General features: G+C 42.7%; 1 protein-coding gene across 4 annotated transcripts; it reads right to left on the bottom strand.

Moving 5' to 3' along the window:
- Window positions 1-1614: 1614 nt before the first annotated feature.
- Window positions 1615-23622, bottom strand: LOC117428353 (monoacylglycerol lipase ABHD2-like). Of its 4 annotated transcripts, none has more exons than XM_058995388.1 (12): window positions 23370-23622; window positions 19772-19967; window positions 17399-17499; window positions 16654-16866; window positions 13042-13217; window positions 12184-12351; window positions 11130-11313; window positions 9580-9672; window positions 9105-9218; window positions 8671-8740; window positions 7971-8055; window positions 1615-6449 (listed from the first exon to the last, which is right to left on the bottom strand). In XM_058995388.1, the coding sequence occupies exons 4-12, from the start codon at window positions 16857-16859 to the stop codon at window positions 6259-6261; spliced, it is 1287 nt and encodes a 428-aa protein (XP_058851371.1). In that variant the 5' UTR covers window positions 16860-16866; window positions 17399-17499; window positions 19772-19967; window positions 23370-23622; the 3' UTR covers window positions 1615-6258. The 4 variants fall into 4 exon arrangements, with proteins under 4 accessions (XP_058851371.1, XP_058851373.1, XP_058851370.1 ...); XM_058995390.1 differs by having other exon boundaries at window positions 23384-23622; XM_058995387.1 differs by lacking the exon at window positions 19772-19967.
- Window positions 23623-23992: the final 370 nt, after the last annotated feature.

Below are 23992 nucleotides of genomic sequence, written 5' to 3'. Positions count from 1 at the left end.
ACACACCACGGGTAGATTTACATTAGCTCTAGTGTCTTGATTTTCTCCCTCTGTGTAGTGAAATACAAATTTAAAATGCCCAGTAAGCTAAAAACTATACATGAAAACTTATATTGAAAACTCCTACCTGCATTTTAGTTGTTATATATATATATATATATATATATATATATATATATATATATATATATATTGAAAACTCCTACCTGCATTTTAGTTTGGTTTTTACAAGATATATAACATTGAATAATATATAATTATTCTTGTATAAGGTAGGTACCATACAAGGGTGAATTCGGTGCTTATGAAACAACCAAGGGGCAAATGTGAGCTCTTAAAAGTACCTTCTAATGTATTTGAAGCTTTAGCATCCCCATTGTGTTTTCCCGTTTAGTAAGAAGCCTCTCCATGCTAACTCTCCGTCTCTTAATTTATGATCCTGTTTTTTTTTTGCTAACCTTCCAGTTGTTCTCCCCCTCAAGCTGGGATGCTTTAATGAAAGAGCTGGGTTTGAGCACTCACTGCTGCAGATAATGAGTAGCTGTGGTCAAGTAACAGATGCTCCATGTCTCGTTTCGCAATAACACAAGAACTTGCAACTTCACGATCACTGTCACGATGATGCTGCTGCTTCCAGTCTCTCTTCACGTGCGTTTCCAAAACCCCACGTGAAGGTGCAGCTTCACTCCGCCACGTTCACGTGCATCGCTACGCAGTTTGAATAGCTTCTTTTGGTGCTTTGTTGGGAAACACATTTGAAAGTAATTTATGGTGTAGCCTATATACAAATGATCGTTTTCTTGTAAATCAAACGAAAAATGCACAGCTGGGTGAAAAAATACAAGAACAAATATACTTTCCCAAACTGAGGCAGAATTAGAAATAAAACTGAAGTAAAAATAAACAAGGATATATTATCCTGTGAAATAAAATAAATAAATAAATAACATAACGAATCAAACAAAAAAGAAGACCTGATTAGAAATTGCAGTGAAAGTAAATGCATCAAACACTGGTCCTCCGCGAGATGGCAAAGAGGTTCGCAAGAAATGGCAGGATTTCGGATATGTGAAAGTTTATTGCAACGAGCCGACTACGAGGCGTCTGCGGTGTTGCTGACGATTCACAGCAACAAGCAGCGCTTGCTAAATTATGTCTTTACCTTCCCACAGCGCATTACAACCTCCACTGACATGTCAAGATTACACCAGATCACTCGTGAACTCAAGTGGTCGTTCAAGAGCGACTGGAGTTGCGATGGCGTTCGGGAAACACTGCAGTTTGCAAACGTTGCACTTCCGTCGGTTTCACGACGCTGATTAGGTTAAAGTTGCTTTTGGTAAACGGGACCCTGGAGGTTCTGAAGAGGTGCGGTCTGTGTGTCCATCACTCTGACCGAGATGTCCCGCCTGTTACTCTCCAGCCGGGAGGTAGAGCCGCTGGACCGGACCTGGGGCAGTATTAACACACTGTAGCTCTTGATTTTCCTTGGTTAGGCAGGAAGGGCTGTTCAGAAGTAAATGTGACTTCATGGTTTTGATGCACATGGGGGCTTATTCTTCTGAAGTGCATAACCTTTGACGTGACGCGGTCAGTGGGATGTTTTGACATGAATAAGAATGGACCATAAAATACAAAAAAGTAAGTCAGGAAAACTAGTCTTTAATGAAATAAACACAGTGATCTGCTGCATTCAGATATTTACATTGCAGTTGACCCATTCTTTATTTTCCATGGACCAAAGACAAGGCCAGCACAGTTCTCAACTGTGACCGACTACAGATTTCATACAGGGAAGATCACCAGTCCTGCCATGTGCTTTACATAGGTTAGTGGGGTTGGGTTAAGCATTACTGGAAACATCGTCAAGTTAGATAGCAATTCATTTATTTGTTTCACACGATTTACCCTTTGTGTTTGTAACTTTATTGCATGGCACTGTTGAAATGCCAAGGAGACGCTGAACTCTAAGTAAAGTAATTCCTTGACGGTTACAGCACACTTTCTTTTCCATACATTGGACTTGTTATGTATCAGAGAATACTGCAAGAACGTACACAGAGAGAAGGGTTTGTTTCAATCATGAGGAGGTCTGTAACAAGCAGCCAGCAGCCTTTGAGGACCTGTTGGATATCCGAGGACGTTCCAGCAATGCTGCTCTGCAGATGGTAGGGGATTACGTATCATTTCAATAAGATTAGGTGGCTACTTTAACATTGCTCCATCATTATGATTAAACAGACACTTAAACATTTAATACCATCATGAGTTATATCCTCTTGTGGAGGCACGGTCTCACATTACAAGACAGGAGGCAAGCAGATATTACGAGAAAATAATTTAATTCCCAACACAATTATTGTAATTTTTAAAATAAACACCCCCTTGGTTTCTGAAAAACACACACACACAAATTCAATCCATACGATAACAGCTGAATGACAAATCACACATAAATGAGATTAATCTATTGATTCGTAAAGAAAAAGTGAAGCCATCAGAAAGGAGTACACGGGTATATTTAACAAATCCTGATGGGGGGGGGGGAAACAAAAAAACAAAAAACATAAATGTCTTCACGTCCCGTCCCCCCCCCCCCCTCGCATATTTAAGGGTCTTGAGTGCATGTTCCTACACCTTCAGTACACAGGGGAGAGATGTGGCCTGTGTCACACCAACTGCCCTGGAAACTCACCCAGGTCCCTTCATAGCTGGGGTTAACAGAGGGGTGTCTGCAGAGTGCTTGAGCAGTGTTACAAATCCCAGAAAACCAGCACCACCCCTCTGCACTTTGTTTTTTTTTTTAAGGATCAAATATAAATCATCAGTGGTCAATCTGCTCAGTCCCCAACTAAATATAGAAGGGTTGCATTTTTATTATATATAAAAGGATTCCAATGCAAAAAAAAAAAAAAAAAATAAATAAAAAAAAAAAAAAAAAAAAAAGGTTATCTAATGTAATTTCTTAATTAACTTAGCCATTTAATAACCCTTCTGCACACAATTACACTTCGGACTTCGGCTGCCAGTAAAGCATAAACATTTTAAATATTAAAATAACTTGTTCTCATTAACCATTAAATCACTTTAATTCATAAAAAAGAGACTGTTCTCACCTGGTCCCTGTAAAAATCTGTTGTAAAAGCAGGACACATTTTATCTTATCATTTTTTTTAAACCCAAAGCTGGTCTCTTTGTGAAAGGGTTTCAGGTTTAATTGTTCTGTATGTGTCCATGCCAATGGGTGTTACTGTGTTTAGTTCAATTCTGCACCCGCAATTAAGGTGTAGAAATTGGACGTGGACAAACTGCACTGTGCGGACAGACATACACACATCCATACAGTAAATTCATAAAACAAAACAAACCATAGAATACCAATTCCATTGCTTTACCTTGTTTGAACAGGGCTATATTTCAAAAAGCACCTTTCAGCACAGTCAATGGCAAACTGAAAGGATCAAAGTTCAACTGGGAAACATACTGCACATTGCTCTGTACTTAAAACGTATTGCTAGTTAGTGGTTTCTTGGAGAATCCCTAATTGATGCCTTTTTTTTCAGCATTCCCATTCTCCAGAAACACAGTGAAGCCGCCTCACCCCAACTCCTGGTGTTCAGGGGATCAGGAGAGCGTTCCCTATCTTGGGGGTCCCTGGCTGCCTCGCATTGGCACACACCCCCTTTTATTACTTGCTCATGCTGGCAGAAGCTCTTGTCACTGTGCCACAGCAGGAACTCTATCTGACAGTGAAACCTGGTGGCAAGAAAGATATTTGCCACAACTTCTTCGGATTTCCCCCTTTTCAGACCCTGAACCACAACCCTGGTTTAACAAGGATTGTAAAGGCAAGAGCACATCCAGCAGACATTCAACACAGGCCGAGAGGAACAGTGAAATAGAAACTTACTGAAACTATTACAAGCTGTGCACCGATTTTAAATGGCTGTGATTAACTGCTAAGAAAGCACTTCCAAAAAAGCTGGACCATAAACTGGAAATGATCATTCCAGTGAGCTATCTGGTAACAGATTCCAAACATTCGCTACACTGCCCTTTACAGATTGAGATATAGCCCACATTCAACATTGAAGTGAATAAAAACACACCAAAAAGTGCCATTAAAACAAATAATAAAGGTTGTATTAACACAACAAATGCTTCTCTGCAAAAATAATTGCACAATTCTCTTAAAAAATGTACTTAATGACAGCTTAGAGACATTACAAGACCTTTGTGTAGTCAGGTAAATTAGCTCAGTACCATTGTCGGTATACAGTTGTGGGTACACACAGAGCTGTACAGGGTTAGTGCTGGATGAGCCACCCTTCCTGACACAGTAAAGGCTGTACTTTATCTTATTCACTGTATTTATTCAAATATACCAATACTGCAAAGCATAAGGAGATGCAACCTTTCCTTTGGGGGTGCATCGTTTTGGATAAACAGGATTCCCTAAAAACTGGAGATGCTGTGGTGTTCTTAACATCTATGGATGATTGTCAAGTTTAAAAAACAAAACAAAACAAAACACAGTAATAAAGTGCAAAAGAAAAAAGTTGAGCACGTGCACACATGTTGCATTTGGGATGGGACACATGTTTACAGAAGGAGTACGTCCTGCTTAGTGTTGGCAGTGACAATAATCCAATAACAGCCAATCGGTTCTCTCAGGTGACAAACGGACAACATGGATATTCCTTTAAACATGGTCATAAGAAAGAACAACCCACCTCTTTCACCCAGTAAACCAAGTTATCACAGTAACATAATTTGCATAAGGAATAGAAGAGCTTGTTAGTCATATATATTGTTTTCTTTTTTCAAAGGCAAGGGTAAAAAAGACACATAGAAAGTGAAGATTCTGTGCTTCTGTTGAATTCTAAACTCAAGACTCCCCCGCATCGGCTGGGGAAAGGTAAGGTGTTTCCCAATATAACAGAGGATAACATTTCAGAAATGTTCTCTCCGCTTCCCTTCAAGTCCACCCGAAAGTTACAATTAAATAAATAAAAGGGGTTCCCTCGAGGCTCGTGGACAGTTACAAATGAAAACCCCATCTTAAGAACCATAATTAAAGATGGATTTAAAAATAAAAAGCTTGGCATAAAGACATCAAGTGGATGCTTTACGTGGCCCTGGCTTTGGGATGAACTGCAGCACGTGACAGTAGGAATACCAGTGAATTCACCTGGGTTCTGACCACTAGCCCTGTAGAGGAAGGTCACAATTAAACGAGTCACAATGTTTTAATCTCTTTCACGTGAAAGTGAGGCATAGAAACTAAAAAGCACGTCCTCAGGGAGCTGAAGTGCAAGACAGGGGACAGGAGCAGGTCGAAGCCCAACTGGGATCTTTGTGCCTTGGGTATGTTTGAAGCCGTCGTGGACTCCTGGCTAAAGGAGTCCCAGAGAGTGACTGAGTCTCCGAGACAGGACTCCGAGCATCTACTAAGACACACTGAATGTACGTGAAGTCAGCGTACGTGCCACTACATTACAGCAATCAAACCCCAGGGCCAGAATGTGCAAAACTGAAAACAGCAGCCAAGAAACAGAAAAGGAGTTTGAAACCACACGCTAAAATAAAAGAACTTAAATCAAGGGTTTAAAAAAAAAAAAAAAAAACTCCAGAGAATGTATTTAGATCTAGGGCTGGGAGCACTAGATGAGAGATCGGCATTTCAAGGTAACTTGCAACCCTGGGGCTTGACAGGACATTTGTGACTGAGATTAGAGGGGAAGCAGTTAGTACAGCCCTGCCTGCAATGGTGCACTCTACACGGTTCATCCAAGTGCTTAACTAAACACTGACCTGAACACCAGCCCCTCCCATTAAGAGCTAGGATTCGAAGAACACTTGTGTGCTGGTTCTATGATGTAAACTACGGGCTGTTTCACAGCAGCATGAACTGTGCCACCGAGCCCCACAGAAACATTGACTGGATTATAGCCCTTCCCATCTGCCCTTCTAGTTTTGGTTATTGTGTTTTTTTCAGCATGTTCACATTCAGTGTCCTTGTTTCTGTTTCTTCCTTTTTTGCTCTTCAGATATTATTTAACACAGTTGGGTTTTTTATTTTTTGGAAAGAAACCAAAACAAACAAATTATGAAAACTCTCCCACAGAAAAAAAACAACGATAAGAAAAGGCCAGCGGAAGAAAGTAGAAGAAGAAGAAGGAGGAGGAGGAGGAGTTGTTGAGGAGGAGAGCGAGGTGGCAGGGCGCTGTCAGGGAGGGGTTAGCGTTTATCCGTTTCCTACGAGCAGTCCTGTTCGCTGCCGCTCCCGCACTGTGGTTTGTGTTTCTCCCATTGGCAGATGGTGTTGGCGTACTCCACAATCACCTTGTCCATCCAGGTGAGAGGCTGAGGGAAGAGCACCGCCCCCTCGAAGAATCCCAGGTGCCCCCCATGCAGCGTGAGGGCAAAGATCACATTCTCTTTCTTCTCTGTGAGAGGAAAGAGAAACAAAGTGTCACTGCTTCTGAAGAGACACACACAGAGAGGGGTGGGAAGATTGCAGAGGAGAGGGAAAGGGAGGGAGGATTGCAGAGGAGAGGGAAAGTGAGGGAGGAAAGGAGAGGGGGGGTAAAGAGAAAATAGATTTGTTCAAACACACTGTAATATCATCTTCTAGCACCTCAAACTAACATGAGGACAGACTCCAGTTCTGTCACCCTGCACCTAATAGGTGCTGAACACTCCAGTGCCAAACTTCCAATAGCCAACAGACAGCGTTGTACTGTCACTATATCCCCTAAATCCACTTTCAGTTCTGTACCTGGCACATTATTTGTGAATGAAAAACAAGCATCATATTTTGGAAAGCTTGCACTCTGAAAACTAGAGGAGCAAGGAAAGTCTAAATCATGGGTTCTTTAAACACGATTCCCTGGGTATCTTTTATGCAATTCACAGCACAAACTTTAAAAAAATATATATATTTTAATGTCTGCCCTTTAATTAGCTCCCCAGGTAGAACGTGTTTTGCGCTGCACTGTAGCTGATCGGAGTCACACAGGAACAGCTGGGGCGCTGAACTCCCTGCTCTTGCATTTCAGTCAACCACCTCCTGGTGCAGCAGAGCCCTGTGGAAGCAGTGCATCCTCAAGGGCAAAGTCGAGGGCTTGAGGGGCAGGCTGGACTAGTGGTTAGAGCTGAAGGACTGGTGGGCAGGGTGGTCTAGTGGTTAGAGCTGAAGGGCTGGTGGGCAGGGTGGTCTACTGGCTGGTGGGCAGGGTGGTCTAGTGGTTAGAGATGAAGGGCTGGTGGGCAGGGTGAACTAGTGGTTACAGCTGAAGGGCTGGTGGGCAGGGTGGACTAGTGGTTAGTTGAAGGGCTGGTGGGCAGGGTGGTCTAGTGGTTAGAACTGAAGGGCTGGTGGGCAGGGTGGTCCAGTGGTTAGAGATGAAGAGCTGGTGGGCAGGCTGGACTAGTGGTTACAGCTGAAGGGCTGGTGGGCAGGGTGGACTAGTGGTTAGTTGAAGGGCTGGTGGGCAGGGTGGTCTAGTGGTTAGAGTTGAAGGGCTGGTGGGCAGGGTGGTCTAGTGGTTGGTGGGCAGGGTGGTCTAGTGGTTAGAGTTGAAGGGCTGGTGGGCAGGGTGGTCTAGTGGTTAGAGTTCAAGGGTTGGTGGGCAGGGTGGTCTAGTGGTCTAGTGGTCTAGAAAAGCAAAAAGCAAAGACTGTCCGACAATCCCTCCAGTGTTGTTTTCTGTTCTCCATTTCTTCCCTCGGTACATTTATATTGTTCTGTTAGATCTGTGACGCACCAGCCCTAAAAACAACAACTCAATAGGAGACGTCCGAGGCAGTCTACAGCAATACAAACAAGCTGCTTTTTAACTTCCTCTTTTTAAGGAGCCTGTCCTTTGGTTCTAACGCTAGCGGTTTATAAAGGAGCCGTGGTATGTACTGTACATTTACATTTACACTCTGTTTCAATTGAAAGCAGACCGCCTGTATCTTCTTACCTGCGAGTGTGCGTGGGATGGTCAGTAAACTGGGATGCACCAGTGGGTCATCTGATGTGTTTACCAGTAATAGGGGCACATTGACCTGGGGAGATCGGGAACCCAAAAAAGCTGGTCAGGTTAGAAGCTTGAATACAAGTGCTACAAGCATATCTTGAATAACTTTCAGCAGACGTTTTTTTTCCCTATATTCTGTAGAAAAAACAAAAGTAACAAATAAAACGGTCCAAAGGCCACGATGAATTTATACTAAATGTTAAGTAGGCAGACGAGGGAATCGGAACAGGCAGTAGTGTCTTCACCGTCAGATTGCTCACGGTCGACATTTATCTAGGTAATGAATTTCCCACAGCCCTCAGGCTTCATTATGTCTCCGATTATAGGATGCGACTGAAAACACACAGCATGGGATAACACAACACAACACGTTTTCAAGATGTTTGTTAACAGAGCTATCAATCCCCACAAGGTTTAAACATGGCAGAAAAATAATCTCAAATGGGAGACTAGTGTCAGCCTCACTCCCATAGCTCTGTTGCTGGAGACAGGAGATCCTAGCAGAATATGCCCCGCAGGACATTATTTTAAAAAACAAACCAAAAAATAAATAAAAAGGCAATTCTACAGCGTACTTAGTGGACAAGTGCTTCGCAAGAGAAACAGGTCTGATAAAACCATACAATGAAGCAGAGATACTCACATTGTGAATATAATGGACACAGCTGTCCTTCTCATAGTATTCCTTGAGGGAGTCGTACCCATGGAATTTTCTATAAAATATGAACACAAAAAAAAAAACCACACAAGACATAATTCTAAAAATTGCATGCAATACATCTGACATACTACCTCTCCTCCCAATGATATTACCTATTAACAGATTGCAACCTAAAGGATCTGGCTCCAAATTAAAATGGAATTATTTTTTAAAGTGGGTTGCAATTATTATTATTATTATTATTATTATTGTTATTATTATTATTTATATATTTTTTTTAAGTTAAGAAATTTATGCCAAACTAAATTTTGGCATCTCCTGCAGTGGTAAAGTTGCTAGAAAATAGAAAGCATAACATTGGCAGACAATTTTAGAGCGTTCAGCCCTGGAACCCCAGCTCCAGAGTGGGCCCTCACCTCATGATGTTGTCGTCGATCTGCATGAGGGAGGTGGCTGTGAAAAGCCGGCTAAGGTCGGCATCCTCCATCATCCTGGGTCTCTTGTTGGAGCTCTCTCCGAACAGCATGCCCCTGCAACACAGAGAGTGAGCATGTGTGTGTGTTTACAGGAGAGAGCGAGCATCTGTGTGTGTTTACGGGAGACAGCGAGCATGTGTGTGTGTTTACGGGAATGAGAGAGCGAGCATCTGTGTTTAAAGGGCTTGGAAACCCACTGCAGGTCCTCTCTTTATTGTAGGTCAGGATCACATCTGAGAAAGAGGTCACATTCTCACGACTGTAAACGTCACATGTGCTGTGTTGTTGGTTTTATTTTTATGAATTAATTTATGTATGATGTAGAATTAGATTTTGCTCACAGCTTGGTTCAGTTTGGTTGATCCCCCCCCATCCCCATTCAGCAACTGTTGTCAGTGGTGGCCGCCCGACCTACCTGTGTGAGAGGATGATCCTCTTCATGTTGTCTGCCATGAGAAAGTTGTAAAATCTCCGGCACTGATCCCACTGCAGGAATGTCTCTTGGGCCCTGGGTGACAACACGACAAGCCGTTTACTGGAAACATAAGCTGTGTTTTACCACAAGACTGATTCATCTCCAGTTAAATGTGGAGTTCATTAGTTTGTGTGTACTGTATTTGAAAAGACTGGCAGGCAGACAGTCACGTTTGTCTAATTTTGGAATGAACTGCATAAATAGACACCAAGACATCTGCTCAGTAGGGATATATTATTCAGGCTAGGCACAGTAACCTTGGGTTCCTTTGAACAGATGGGAAAACAAACAAACAAACGGGATTAACTTCACTCTGCCCCACTTCCTCTTATTTAACAAGAGTAAAATAAAAAACAGAAGACAATCAGAAATTAGCAATTTGCCATTTTAGCCTAGAGAAGGGCTTCCCAACCCTGGACCTGGGCATCCCATGTGTCTTCTGGTTTTCATTCCAACTGAGCTCTGCATTACTTAACTAGACCCTTAATTGAACTAATAATTTGCTTAATTAGATCTTTGTTACTTGTTTTTAGCTCTTAAACAGTTGCAGATTTCAAGTTAGCTACAACATTTTATAAGTAACTGAGCTGAGAACAATTAAAAAAGGTCTAAATTAAGCTCAGTTGGAATGAAAACCAGAAGACACATGGGGTCCCCAGGACCAGGGTTGGGAAGCCCTGGCCTAGAGGCAGCTATGCTTGAATCCAGACCAGTGTTTTCTTATTCCTGCCACTAGAGGTCCCTGGTACTTTCAGAACACAGAGACAGGTTCAGGTGTTCCGTCCTGGGACAGCATGAGCGGCACTGTTTGGTTAAGTTCCAGACTGCCTATTCTAGAACAGTGCCAAAGAGTTCACTTAAGAGCTTGAAAAGGAATCCACAGGCCTGTTTGTTCAATGGATGGAGTAGTACATAAAACAATACAATTTTTGCCTTAAAATCTATGACTACGACAACTAGAGATACCAGGGCTCTGTTTTGCAAGAGCAGCGGGGGAGGTATTAAGCTGTCTGCATAACAAACACATGTCACATCAACAGAGCACGACTGGCCTGGACTGTGCAAAGCCCCACAATGACACTGTCCAAGCATAACTTGCACAAAACAAGTAGATTATTCCCCTCCGCAGATGTCATCCCGTCACATGACCCAGTTGTGAGCTAACCAACAATCTCTTTCCTGGAAACGGATGCCGTCTCACTCAGACCAGTTTAAAAGACTAGTTTAAAACTCCTTCTGTCCGCAATCGGGGACGACAGCGGGGATGTTTGGAATGATTTCAGGAATTTCAATTACATTCAGAGGATGAATTCCTCCAGGCAGCCTGGAAGGATGTCAGCTCAAAAAAGAACGAGAAGCGTTCAGCTAAGTGAGACAATTTACAAAACAGCCGTTTCCTTCAAAATGCTTCTTGTCACAGAGGGGGTTGGCGATACATGGGAGTCTTACGTCCATCCCTGTTCCTCCCCGACTGGCTTGCGAGTACCCACCTGAGCGCGCTGTAGCCCTGGCACACACTGACGCAGCACAGCACTCTCTCCTGGTTGGTGTGGTTCTCACCCAGGAACTTGCAGACAATGTTGCCCCCTAGGCTGAAGCCCACAACAATGAGCTGCGTCTGGGCGAATGTCTTCTTGATGTAGCCCACCATGGCTGCAAACTCCCAGGTGCAGCCTGAGAACAAGAGGCAATATTGAACAATGATATTCTGTGCCACATTCAGACACGATAAGGTCACACATTATCCAATCGATTAACCAGAGCATGCTGATGACCCAAAAGCTAAAATTAAATACTAAAATAAAAAGAAAACAAATGCTGCACAGCAGAAGCCTGCATGTATGTACATACGCAGTTAAGCTGGCCAGCAGAAACTGCAATGTTCAGTGACAGAAAGAAACATTACTGATGATGGAAGACTTGACCAGCCAGTGTAAAAAATTGGTGTGTGAATGTAACGGTCTGTGCTTAATGCACTTCAGAACTGGAGACAGACTATTCTGTGCGGGAGTTCCTGCACATGTAATAAAAATCATAGAGGAAGACATCTGCACTCTCCTATTACTGAAATAAACTGGAACACAGCTGCCAAAATATCAACACAAGTGATACAATGGCTGCTGCCTCCAGACCCACTTAAACACAAATCATCAAGCAGAAACTAGGTGGGGGACTGGTAAAACGCATGGCTATAGCTATCAATATCCTGAAACCATAGCTAACTATGACCTGCTTTTCCCGTATAGACAAAATGTATAGTGTGCCCTACACATGGATGGAAGGATGGCTTCCACATGCCCGCCCAGATTGTGATGCTCTGAATACATTGTGGTAAAGCAGGTGCTTCCTGTGTAAAACTCTGAAGACATGCGCCTCAGTGTGGAGGGAATACATTCGAAGGTGGTCAGGCAAGGCATATTACCCCTGGAGTGAAGGCTGCAAGGATACAGGAAGAGGACTGTTGACTCAGGACTCTTGTTTGTAGAAAGAAACACTTTGTCATCGTGATCGTGACACACAAACATTCGTCTCTGCGGTCCTTACCGTAGGTGAACATGCGGGGAGAGGTTAGCTCAATGTTAGGCAGAGCTCCCAGGTGGTTAAGGACAGCACAGCGGTAGCCTTGCTTCTGAGCGTAGTCCACAAAGGTACGTATGTAGTGCTTCTCACTGTGGTTACCAATCCCAGGACAAATAACCATGGTGACATCATCTAGTCAGGAAATCAAATCAAAACAGGTTTAGCATTGGGGGCATGACACATTCCGAGAACATTCCTAAATCGCTGCCCTAAACTTTGCAAATTGCATAAATGAGAAGTGGAATGACTTCTTGTTTTTACACAGGGTATAATGCAAACTACTTCCTCTTGTGAAAGTTTCCAGAGCAAACTGAGCTCTCATCATCACTCTTCCTCTCTGTCATTATTCTCCTACATGCTTGACGTGTCTGACAGGTTTTGATACACTGCTACGGTAGGTAAATCAAAACCTGTCAAGAAAATGAGGAACATATCAAAAGTCAAAAGCGTCAAAAGTTAACACAATAAACTCCTCATAAAATGCATTTTGCACATACATTTGACCCTTCCCTCAGAAATTGCGCAATTGTTTGTCAGAATGTTTTTGTTAAGTGGCAAGTCCCATTACAGCCCAACAAGATCCTTTGACTCCCAAGGAAGGGAAGTTCCTACCTGGGGAAATTTTGTCAGAGCAATTGGTCTGGTTATTCTGCAAGCTAAACAGCTCTGTGACCTCAGACCCAGCATGCTGGTGTGAGCTGGTAGGTGCACAGATTCAGACTGCAGCTAAACTGCACTATGTCTCTTCTAGGAATCCACATGGCCCTATAGCAGAGCTGTGGGTGCAGATTTCAAATTGTGAGAGTCCTCCGCCCCCTTTACCTCCTGTGCACTGGTCGGCTAGCGGTTCGAAGAGGTCAAAGGTGGCCGTGGCCCCGTCATGCATGGCGAGGAATTTGCGCAGCCCAATTGGATGAGGTGAGCTGACCCGGCCCATCTTCCCATAGAGCGCCGTCTGTAGGTGCCCGCATTTCCCCCATAGCAGGGGAGGAATGTACCTGTTCAGGAGACATCGATCAATATTTACCTGCGATATAACTCTTCACCATCTAACTGTACCATTACAGCTCAGCTCAACACATTACAGTGTACACTGAGCAAAACTTAACGGAACAGCATCATTTATCTTTTTATTTTTAAATACACCCGTTAGGAGAGAGGTAGGGATTCCAGTCATAAATAATGTTTAACAGGTGGATTGATGAAACAGTGGTTTTAATCATTTCCTTTCAAACCAGACCATTTACTCACTGGATGACTCCGGGGAAAATGAGATTTTCTATTATATTTTTTCTAGTTCGTGGAGGATTTTGGATCAGTCAACTGCACAGGATGACAGAAATTAATTACACTGTCTTACGTGCTTAATTACCAGCCACTATTAGCCAGAGCCATGAAGACTATATTTATACAATCCCAACCTTTAAACAGATATGAAGCCTGCTTGCTATAAAACAGTGGAGAATGGGGGTCAATAAAGCACCACATGCATCTGCATCCTCGCTAGAATGACACAGTGACCTGCTGTAAATCACTTCTCCATATATATTCATACAGCTCAGGATGATGAAGACTGATCCAGCAGTCTTTGTAAACACAATGTAAAGTAGATGAAGCAGGTCCAGTTTATCTCCAAATAGGATTAGAAGATTGTAGAGCACAGGAGAGGATTACCTGCTAAAGCAGTGTAAACTGATCAATGTTTATTGCAGGGAAACAAGACAGAACAGCCAGCACTGACTGACACAAGATAGAACATCAAAGAGCAAGGTCCAGTCACACGACAGTCGTGTAAACATCCCTCTCCCTCTTATCTCCCTTTCTATGCTTGAAGTCATTCTCTCTTTCTCAGATCTAATCACCTCTTAAATTCTTTCCATTTAAACATCTCCAGTAAAACTCCAATGCTGTGTGATCGTAGCTAAAGCAATTCACCTGTTCCTCATTACACTGTACTAGCCTTTGCTAACAGTTCTCCTCGGCTGTTGCAGTTTTCTGAATTGCCATTCAGGAACAGAAAGTGTCTCATTATTTCCAAGAAAGGTGTATGGGTGTGGCTACGCTGATTTCAGCATTGTACTGCAACCTCAGGTCCACTAAACTGTAAAGTATATTACGTGTTGCCAAGGCTTTTAAACCCGAGTTTGAAATCCTCCGTCGATAACAACGCAGAAGGCTTGCTTACTCTGTCTGTGTGGGGTGATAATAGAAGTGTACTGAGGGTATTTTTAGTAAGCAAGCGAGAAATGACCGAATCACAAATAGGATTAAGAACGGGATTACCTCCTACGTGAGGACAGACAGCAAGACAAGAACAGAAGAAAAGTGCAAAGCAAGGGTGCATAAAGAATATGCGAGTATAATTAGCTCTGCTGAAATACGACCCGGCAATCTCTGGCTAGACACTACAGAGATCACAGAGCCTTTAAAAAAAAAAAAAAAAAAATTCAGAATAGCAATAGTTTCTATGGAAACGCCCTTGTGCTTACAAGCAGGCACCAAAACAGGAAACGTCTGTGGTTGTGTCAGAGTTCATTGAGGGAGCCTGGCCCAACACAAGCCATGAGTCATTGCCTGAAACATAACTCACCAACTCAATTTAGCTCCTCTGCTATTTATTTGTACAGCGCATGAAGGGAGGGTGCAGTGTAGTTAAGGAGAGGAAGCTGCAAGTAATTTAACAGTCTGAAGTCCTTCCTCATGACACACTTTCTTAATGCCACACTGGAGGCTCTTGTTACAAGGGCCAGTATCTGAGGCTCATGGGTGCCAGGGGTGTTTGTGAGTTTGCTCATAATGTACCAGCATCTGGTATAATAACCCTTCTAAAGGTTTACTGGGGTGGCAATTTTGCAGTTTTCCCATTTTATCCCCTTGGGTATGAATTTAGCATAGTTTACCTTTTTTCTTTGCCTTTTTTTCCCCTACATCCCTAGGCTTTACCATGCTTTCTAAACATTGTTATATTTTGCTACACTTTTACTGTGTGATAAACCTTTATAAAACCCAACGATTTAAAATAGTCATTGGAATGACATTCTTACAAGTACATTATTGGTTTGCCGTTATCTTTTTCGTTTTCAGACATTGACATTAGGGCTCAGATCCTGCAATAACACCTTATCTTTTAAACAAATGCAAAACAAAAAGGCACAGTGTCTGAGGAACAGCAATTACAATCAACAGCGCTTTGTATAGCAGCCCTGCTCTCTCACACAGTACTACACTGTACCCAGCAGCTATAGCCAATCTACTAGTGTCATGGAAACAATCAAGTTACGCAACAGTGGGCTCTGGGTCACTGTATATGAAGGAGGTCTGGTTATGCAAACTACAGCACTGTAATGCGGTTTAATCACAACAGTACAGCGACAACCTTCCAGGTGCACTCAAGCGATAAGTGACCTGAAGCACATTTTACCAAAAACATGCAACAGCAAATCCTCACACGCTGCTCCATGCCTGCAAAACTATTCTGTAAAGAACAAAGCGCTACGCTGTAATCAGTTGGTCATCTCAACTGCTGCAATTTTCAGATCCTTGCTGGTCACTTCATTTCAGAGTCAGACCTTGAGTTCTAACAAAACCACAGAGGAGCTCTGATTCAGAAGAACCATATGCCAGTGACCTTAACCTTCAGCCACAAAGCTACACTGCTTCCCCTCCCAATCCTCCACCACCCCCACAAACCACTGACCCGAACAGCCTTCTCTGACTACTTTTCAATATCTCTCACCAGTCATCAGACACTGCCTTTTGCCACAACTCGTGCAACACTTGTCTTTTTTTGGGGTATGTACTTTAGCAAATATTAAAGAAAAGCTTGCGTGTTCGAATAAGTAACAGAACCTTGAACTGTTCATCTACAGGCAAATTAGCAGGAGCCTAGATAAACTAGACACAAGACTAGACACATACTGTATGCAAAATGGAAAAGGACTGGCCAGGGAAATATTTGAATTGAAGTGTAACAGTAGCTGCATTGTTGTTACAACACACCTGAGGTTCCTGAACTTCGGCTAATGTACAGTGGTAGTGCCGTATACCAACACCATTCTGAACTGACTAGGTACCATAAATACTGCTTGGACAGGATTCACGATTCTAAATGGTCAGCACATCTGTACATTTCCAAGCTCTGGCTTCAATCCATCCCGATTCCACTCTACAGATCCAGACAGACGAGTGTAGGCGTGCACTCTAGTCCATCACTTTGCAAATCTCACTTTTACAAGAACTTATTTTTGTAGAATGTGTAGCAATATTACATTTATTTCTATTCAAATGATCTACACACTGGCCAACGCATGCAGATTTAATCGCCTGTAGCAAGTCTAGGGGTTGTGCTCTTACAGAAATACCTGAGAAAGGTGTGTCCGACTTGCACAGTTTAAAAGAGGCTGTGGGCGTGTGGGGGGGGGGCAGCAGACTTACTCTTTGGTCAGTAGTGAGCAGGACTTGATTAGGAAGCGGTTGAGCGGGGTGTCCTGATAGCTGAGGCAAGGCGGCTCAGTCGGGCTCTTCAGGTTCAGAAAGCGCACGATGATGTACAGCACTGTCGCCACCGCCGCCAGCTTCACCCCGTCGAACATCGCCGGCATCTCGGGGGCAATGGTGCCCACTTCCCCATCTTTGTTCATGATGGGTCTGCGGGGAGAAAGCCTCAACAGTTACACAGGTGCAGTGAAACGATGTCGATTCCACCTACACTATCAAGATCATGATGCACAGTACTATAATGCTATTACATACATTGTAACTACTGTAAAAGACCTCGGGGATTGACACAGATGGACAGTAGACTCCCGTTGCATAGCAGTTTGATACATTCCTGGTTTTACTAGGAGTTTAATATGACAGACCAGAGCTTGCTACCTATATACTGTGGCTAATCAAGCCCGTAGTAGAACCTGGAATAGGTGAAACTGCTAGGCAAGAGGAGTGTTATTTCCATCCCTGATTCACTGACACTCTCTCTTCCAATATAATGGAAATGTTTTCAAAAGAAAGCTGGCAGCACAAAATAAAGTTTATTTGTTATTTGCAGCTTTACCAGAAAACTTTTTTTTGGACCCACCATATTCCACACTGTTTTTGTATAATATTATGTTATACAGCAGCTATAAAAGAACAGTCAAATTACAACACTACAGTATCAAGTAAATTAAACTTTGCTTACCACGTTGTCTTCTCTTTCTGTATATAAAAAAAGAGAGATTTACTGTCCACACTGTGTGCGATCTGTGCAAAATGTTCCAAGTCACAGTGTTCTGGTCAAATCTGAAAACCAACAAAGCCACAAATTACTCTTCTGTTCACGTAGCTAAGAGGTCGACAGACGTCAGGAATGAGAAGGCAAAGTCCAGACTTTATACCATTTTAGTAAACCATGCAGTATTTTAGCGTTCGATTTATCAGCCAACAGTTTGTTTCTGCGGAAAGAAAAGATCCCCAATACACTGGGTGGCAAACCTGCACACTGCAGATCACAGTTCCAGGGACACATTTAAAAATAAAAGGTCACAGCAGGCTCTGGTTAAAGAGATCGGAGCTCCTGTTGTAATTACATCCCCTGTGCTGAACTGTCCCTGTTCACCTCTTCTGTGTACAATTCCTTGGAAAGGATAAATGATCCGAGCCTCCGATTCAAGCCTCGAAATTAAAAACAACTGAGGACTGCACTGGAGGTGCAAGGAAACAGCAGCAGCAGCTGGACTGCAGTTTAATGTTAATGTAATTGCAGTTTACAGTTACAACGTAGTGCAGGGAAGCAACACCCGTTCATTTAAATCCTGCCGGGATACAGTATAAGCTATAGTTTGCATTTGTTTTGGCCTGTGCCGGGTGTGTGTTAGCACAGCTGAGATGCAACCTCTGAATGTGTCTCTAGAAACGGTCGAGCATTACCAGGAGAGCAGAGCGGCAGAAGCACATAGAGACAGAGCTGGCTTGTAAAGTCTCCAGTCACCAAAGCTGCTCACAGCATTAGTAGTATAATTACTGATATAGCTCAAAGATGCACTCCAGGACTTGGGACCAGACTCTCAGAACTGGGGAGAAGCTAGACGCACAAGTGTGACTCATGTGCCCCTAGTGCCCACTTTACTGTTCCAGTTCAACAGTGTTTTTAGCATGATCACAACCGGCATCTGAGCTATAGCATTTCCTTAGAGAGGCACAGGACTGGACGGGCATAGGCTGAACATTACCAATCCGCTCCATTAGTACCGCAGAGTGATGTGTGCGTTAGGTCAATGCATCCTCAGAACGTCCTTATGCTTTTACATCATTTCTGGCAAGACGTTCTTTTTGTTTTATTTAAAAACCAACAAAATTGAGTTTGGTGATCTAAATGAAAACAAAGCCTCGCAGGGTCTCCCGGGGTAAGCTTCATATATTCTTACGGTTTTGGTTTTTGTCACAGTGGAATTACTCCTTGGAAATTAGAATGGACGGATTTCGCAGCACGCGCACACCATCCCCGTATCATCGCACAACGATACACGAAACGGGTCACGTAACTGTGCTCACACATGTATGTGATGGGAGAGAACGGCAAGAAAGAAGAAGAGTGAAGTCAGCATGACTTTTACTCACTGCCTGTGGAATTAAACAAAATCACTATGCACCGGTTCATCAAAGAAAACAAAAAAAACACGGACAGGCCAATAAGGTGTCACAACACATAATATACTTAAGAACAGAGCCTGTATTCCGGGATGCTCTCTCATGCTGATTCAGTGTTGTGTAATACTGATCTTTCCAGTACAGTAGTGGAGTTAGTTTGAAAACAGGAGGGGGGAGGAGGGTAAAGCGCTGTACTAAACCCAGGTACTGAGTCATTTCATGGAAATAGCCATTAACAAATTAAATGAAAACCAAAATAACTTTTCATTCGACAAACAACTCCTATTCAACCACTCCGATGAGCGCCCATCACTGCCCCACAAAAACGCCAAATTGGTCCTTGGATGTAAATGCGTACAGAACAAAATATAGACCAAACAAAACTTCTCTAACCTCTCTGGCTGCACAAGCCAGCCCCGACTCTGACAGCTGGTTCAGACTATAAATACAGGGGGGAGGGGGGCACTAAACAGTGAATCAGGAGACTATCTCAAAGCAAATCTCTGCATTTTAATTTCTATATTAAATAATCTGCTTTTCTCTCTCTCTTTCCTCTTGCAGATACGAAGCAGAGGCATTTTAAAAGACGAATACACGGAAGGTATTTTGAAATTGATCATTTTAAATGCAGCTGCATGAACGGCAAAGCCGGTCCCTTCAGGCACACTGTACGATATCCGCCTCCCAACTCAAACAGCCACACCTGCATGAATAAAAGTATGATTAAAATATGCATGCAGATATTAACATGAACAAAAGCAAAACGTACACACTCACATTGTAACGTATACAAACCAGATGTCATTTCCACAGTGTCTGTATGTTTGATGTGGCTCAGAAAAGGAGCCAGTCACAAGACTTTGATGAAATGGTAGCACCTGAGCTAATAGTACACTAAAAGTACACCACCCCCCTGGTACCATACCGTATAGTATTGATATTCTCGCTTGCTCTGAGAGGACCAGTGATCCGCAGAGGAGTTTCCCCACCGTTCCATCAGGAAGGAGGATCCTTAAACCCCCACTCCCAGGGAGCCACCCTGATCACACGAACCCCAAGCGACCACCCAAACAGGCCCGCCGACAGCTTCCCGACAGCCTGGGAGAGATGGCAGAACCTTCCTGGAGGAAGCAGAACCAAGTCAGTCAAAGCTGGACTGAGTGAATAGAACCAGGCAGCCCAAGGGTGTATCGGAATCACAATCGGAATGGGTCTAACACAGGCATTCTTTCAGTGTGAAAAGAAGTCAGGATCCATGGCGACTGGTGACCAGAGCGTTGGTTTATTAATGCTTACAAATCACCCTTCCAACCTGAACCCTGCATGGGGGCTTAGAGCCCTCATCATTTACAGGTCGGTGGAGCAAAGTTACATTATAACAAAAAATGCACTGAAATCAAAACAACCACCTTCTTTAACATCCTACTGCTGCAAGAAGTTGACAGGGCAAGTTAATTTGTAATTAAACAAACTGGCCAACAAGACCTCCGAGAAGGGCTGCCCACGATGCCCAGAAAGCTAAACTACTGAAGACCATGCTGTAGTAAACAATTACGATTCAAGGAAATCTAGTTTTGTGAAGAATTTACAAGGACTGTGGGACACTGCAGCTTTAAAGAGCTCTCCCCATGTGGGCTTCACAAGGCAAGCCTATGCAAAGCATACTGGATTCACAGTTTATTTGACCACACCATTTATCTATTTAAGAACTAGGCTACAGTACATGTGTGTTTAGAAAGCTGTGCAGACACAAAGTCTGTACTCACCCAACCCTGTAGGAACTGCAGAGTCATCTGGAAAACGCCCTGTTTTACAAATAACCTTGAGGCATGGTACCTCTACTGTAGTTTACCAAACACTAGACATCTTTCTCTTCTACAGGATCCACAGATCAATGACAGCTGTCAGACAAGTACAGAAACATCATCCAGAGGATTACAGCCAAGGTGATGCATTAACCAGACCAGAATCTATCGCAGAAAAAGTGGGACCACTCGCCACGTATCACAGCCTCTACTCTAAACAAAGCATGTTCCAATATATATAGAATATGCAGTCCTTTTCCTATCTGAACAGGCATGCAGTGTCACTGCAGCCAGCACACCCCTGTGATTTGAATTGGAAAGTGACAAGCACATGAAGGAGCATTGGGTTTATAATTCAGCACATGAACTGCAATTGACACATTCTCTTTATCTTCTCCTGCACTTCTAAGAACCTGTCCTAGAATCCCCCATTATTCTGGCTTTGCTTCCCTGTCTGGCAGATACAGTACTGACTTGCAAAAGTAAAACAATAGAGAACTGCATTATATACATATAGAACCCGTTTAATGACTAGCCAATATACAAATACATGTCTTAAGCCATTTAAAAGGACTGACTCACTCAATTAGAGATCCAGTGAGTGCTCACTGTTACAGGAGCCTTAATCCTAACTTCTTAACCTCTCCATGTGACAGACGGGACATTTCAGGTATCCTCATTTTAACACTGAGCTGCGAGTGCGGGACACGATTAGACCGTTTCTGAAATGCGCATCTTTAGACGACCGAAATATTAACGAATAATGCAGCACAAACCATCCTAATAGCTGTTGTAGCTTAAAAAAAACAAAAAAAAAAAACAAAATTGATATTTAGTACCCAATATATAGACTAAACACCAAAACCTGGAGGCACATTGTAAAAAGACAATATGAGAAACATGCTCCACCACTGCTGATCCAGACTGTTTAAAACACATCAATCACCTCCTAGGTTAATCACACAGATGCAGTCCCGCTGTTTATATGTGCAGTACTGTAGCACGATGGCAGTTCCACGTTTAAAAGGGATTTTGTTTACAGTACACAGAGCCAGACTTAAACTGATCAACCTTTAAAGTCATTCAGTACATTTCATTTTGCTTTGTTGTTACTTGGAAAGTATCTTCGTACATTAGGTATGACAGGCAGAGTACAGCCTAATCAAGCAATGTCTGAACGTTAGTTTGAGTTTCACTGTGTGCCTTGTTCAAAAGATTGCGCTTCTTAGTGACTGGCACCATGAATAATGTCACAAACATTTGAACATGTGGAAGCCATGCACGCTACCAACAGGCAAACAAACATACTGAAATGGAGGACTAAGAGGAACATGAACAGCAGGAAAGACAAACACACACACTGTATCCAGAGCTGATACACCCTACAGAAAGGTAAGATAGGTGTGCCATTAACCTTTGATGGCTCATTACAGTGTTTGAAATCATGAAGTGGGTGAATACAGTTACATCACTTCAGGGCTTGATAATCCTGAAATCCAGATAATATTTCACTGTTTCAAACCATGTCGACACAACACTTGACATGCTATATGCTACTGTCATGTTAGTAAAGATACGAGATACCAGAGGGCATGCGATTCTGAAAGCAAAATGAGGAAGCAGCCAGTAATAAGAAGTAATAATTTTATTAAGTACTGGAATGACGTCACGCACAGCTACATGTTCATTTCTATATGAAGAACGCATTGCCCCAAGATAATGTCATTTCAGATCTTCCCTGGGGTTCTTTACATAGAAAGGTGGATGCAAGTTTGTGAAACGAATTGCCCCAAACCATGGTTTACTTTCTAAGTCATGTGTGCGCACACTACATACATTTTAAATGACTTTGGGACAATCTGTTCTTCATACAACAATGGCACCTCTAATGACTTGACACCTTTGGTGACGTCATAATATCTAATAGCCAGAAGTAATCTGCATTGCTCCAAACATGTACTTTCAAAAAGACATCTGATGCACTATAAAAATGATCCAAGGGGGCAAGACGCTCTTTACTGATAAAACAGCCTTAATTAAAACTGCATATTTCCTAAAGAAAAACGTAGATTCATTTCTGATCAATCGCGTGTAAAACATGCTCACTCCAAACAGATATGATTTTATAATATATGTGGTGAAATTAATTTATTCTAGAAAAGACAGTTTGTACACTTCATTAAAACACGGCGTTAGTGAATTTGAGGCTTCAGGCAGCAGTGCTGTTAAGTTTGAGTTCTGCCACCTCTAGCTTTACCCCAGATCCAGCTCGTATGAAGACTGGCGAAAGTTCAAGTTTTTAAAAGGCAAAATTTTGAGTTTTAAAAGCGAAATATCCAGTTTTAAAGACGACATTTCGAGTTTTTTTTTTCCTCTGCTGGCCCTAGGTCTCCGTAATAATGAAACAAAGTAAATAATAATAATGCACTAGCGCACGCCTGCTGTCATTAAAATCTAATTTTAATGATGATGTTGATCACCAGCAACTGCGTTTCCTGTGTTTTCCGGCCCAATTCACCCCCTGTATACATTTAAACAACAACAGCCCGTAGCGAACAGCACACGACAGGTATAGTGTGTACAGTATGCACAGAGTTAGTACATTACTCATACACCACGTATATAATTAATATGTACGTGTGTGTGCCCTAAGATCCTCACAAGAACAGTCAGTCCCACAACGTCAACAGCGCATTTTTCTGGTAAATAAAGACTCACATGAGAAGGCATACCCGTGTTCTTCCTCAAGTTATTTTTGCACGTTGTTTCTTCCTTTATGTAAGCCACTCTCTTCATTCATGCCCGGATCCCCTTTGCTCATGTGTCTGTTTTTTGCATTTCATTTGCAACAGGTTTTTTGTATTTTCTTTCCAGTCGGTGGAGACATGCAGATTTCTGGCACAGCAGAACTCCACTTCCCACTGTAGCCTCGCTCATTATCAAAACCACGCTTCCATTGGCTTACGGGAATTCCCATCTCTTCAACTGCGGATATAACTGGTTTAAAACTCTGTCGATCTTTGGCATAGGCCCGGCCTCTCTTTGTGGATTGGTTAGAAGGACTGATAAGCCTGCCCCCCCAGAGAAGGTCTAGAATAATGGAGAAAGGCGGGACAATGAGATCTGACTGATCGCTGATTGGTCTATGCATCATTGTCAGATACCATCAAGCTAACAGGTTTTATTATTACGTAATGTAAAAGGTATGTAGAAACCGCCCAGTGGCAGTATACTGTACCGTACCTGTACAAAGCACCATATCATCTTAGCTTTATTGTTCAGAATACTATATAAACCATCAGTCAGCGTGAAAGTTTATGAATCTGACGTTAGCCAAAAGA

Source organism: Acipenser ruthenus, chromosome 21 (assembly GCF_902713425.1).
Source record: "Acipenser ruthenus chromosome 21, fAciRut3.2 maternal haplotype, whole genome shotgun sequence".
NCBI lineage: Eukaryota > Metazoa > Chordata > Actinopteri > Acipenseriformes > Acipenseridae > Acipenser > Acipenser ruthenus.
Note: the sequence above shows the minus strand (reverse complement) of the source record. Positions and strands in the feature narration are given on the sequence as shown.

Bases quoted from the DNA above. Each gene is read 5' to 3' on its own strand.
- LOC117428353 (XM_058995388.1), bottom strand. From the start codon at position 16,859: ATGAACAAAGATGGGGAAGTGGGCACCATTGCCCCCGAGATGCCGGCG. The intron at 8,056-8,670 runs GTGAGTATCTCT...CGATCTCCCCAG, and splicing joins GTGTCCATTATATTCACAAT to GTCAATGTGCCCCTATTACT. The intron at 6,450-7,970 runs GTAAGAAGATAC...TTCCTCTCACAG, and splicing joins CATCCCACGCACACTCGCAG to AGAAGAAAGAGAATGTGATC.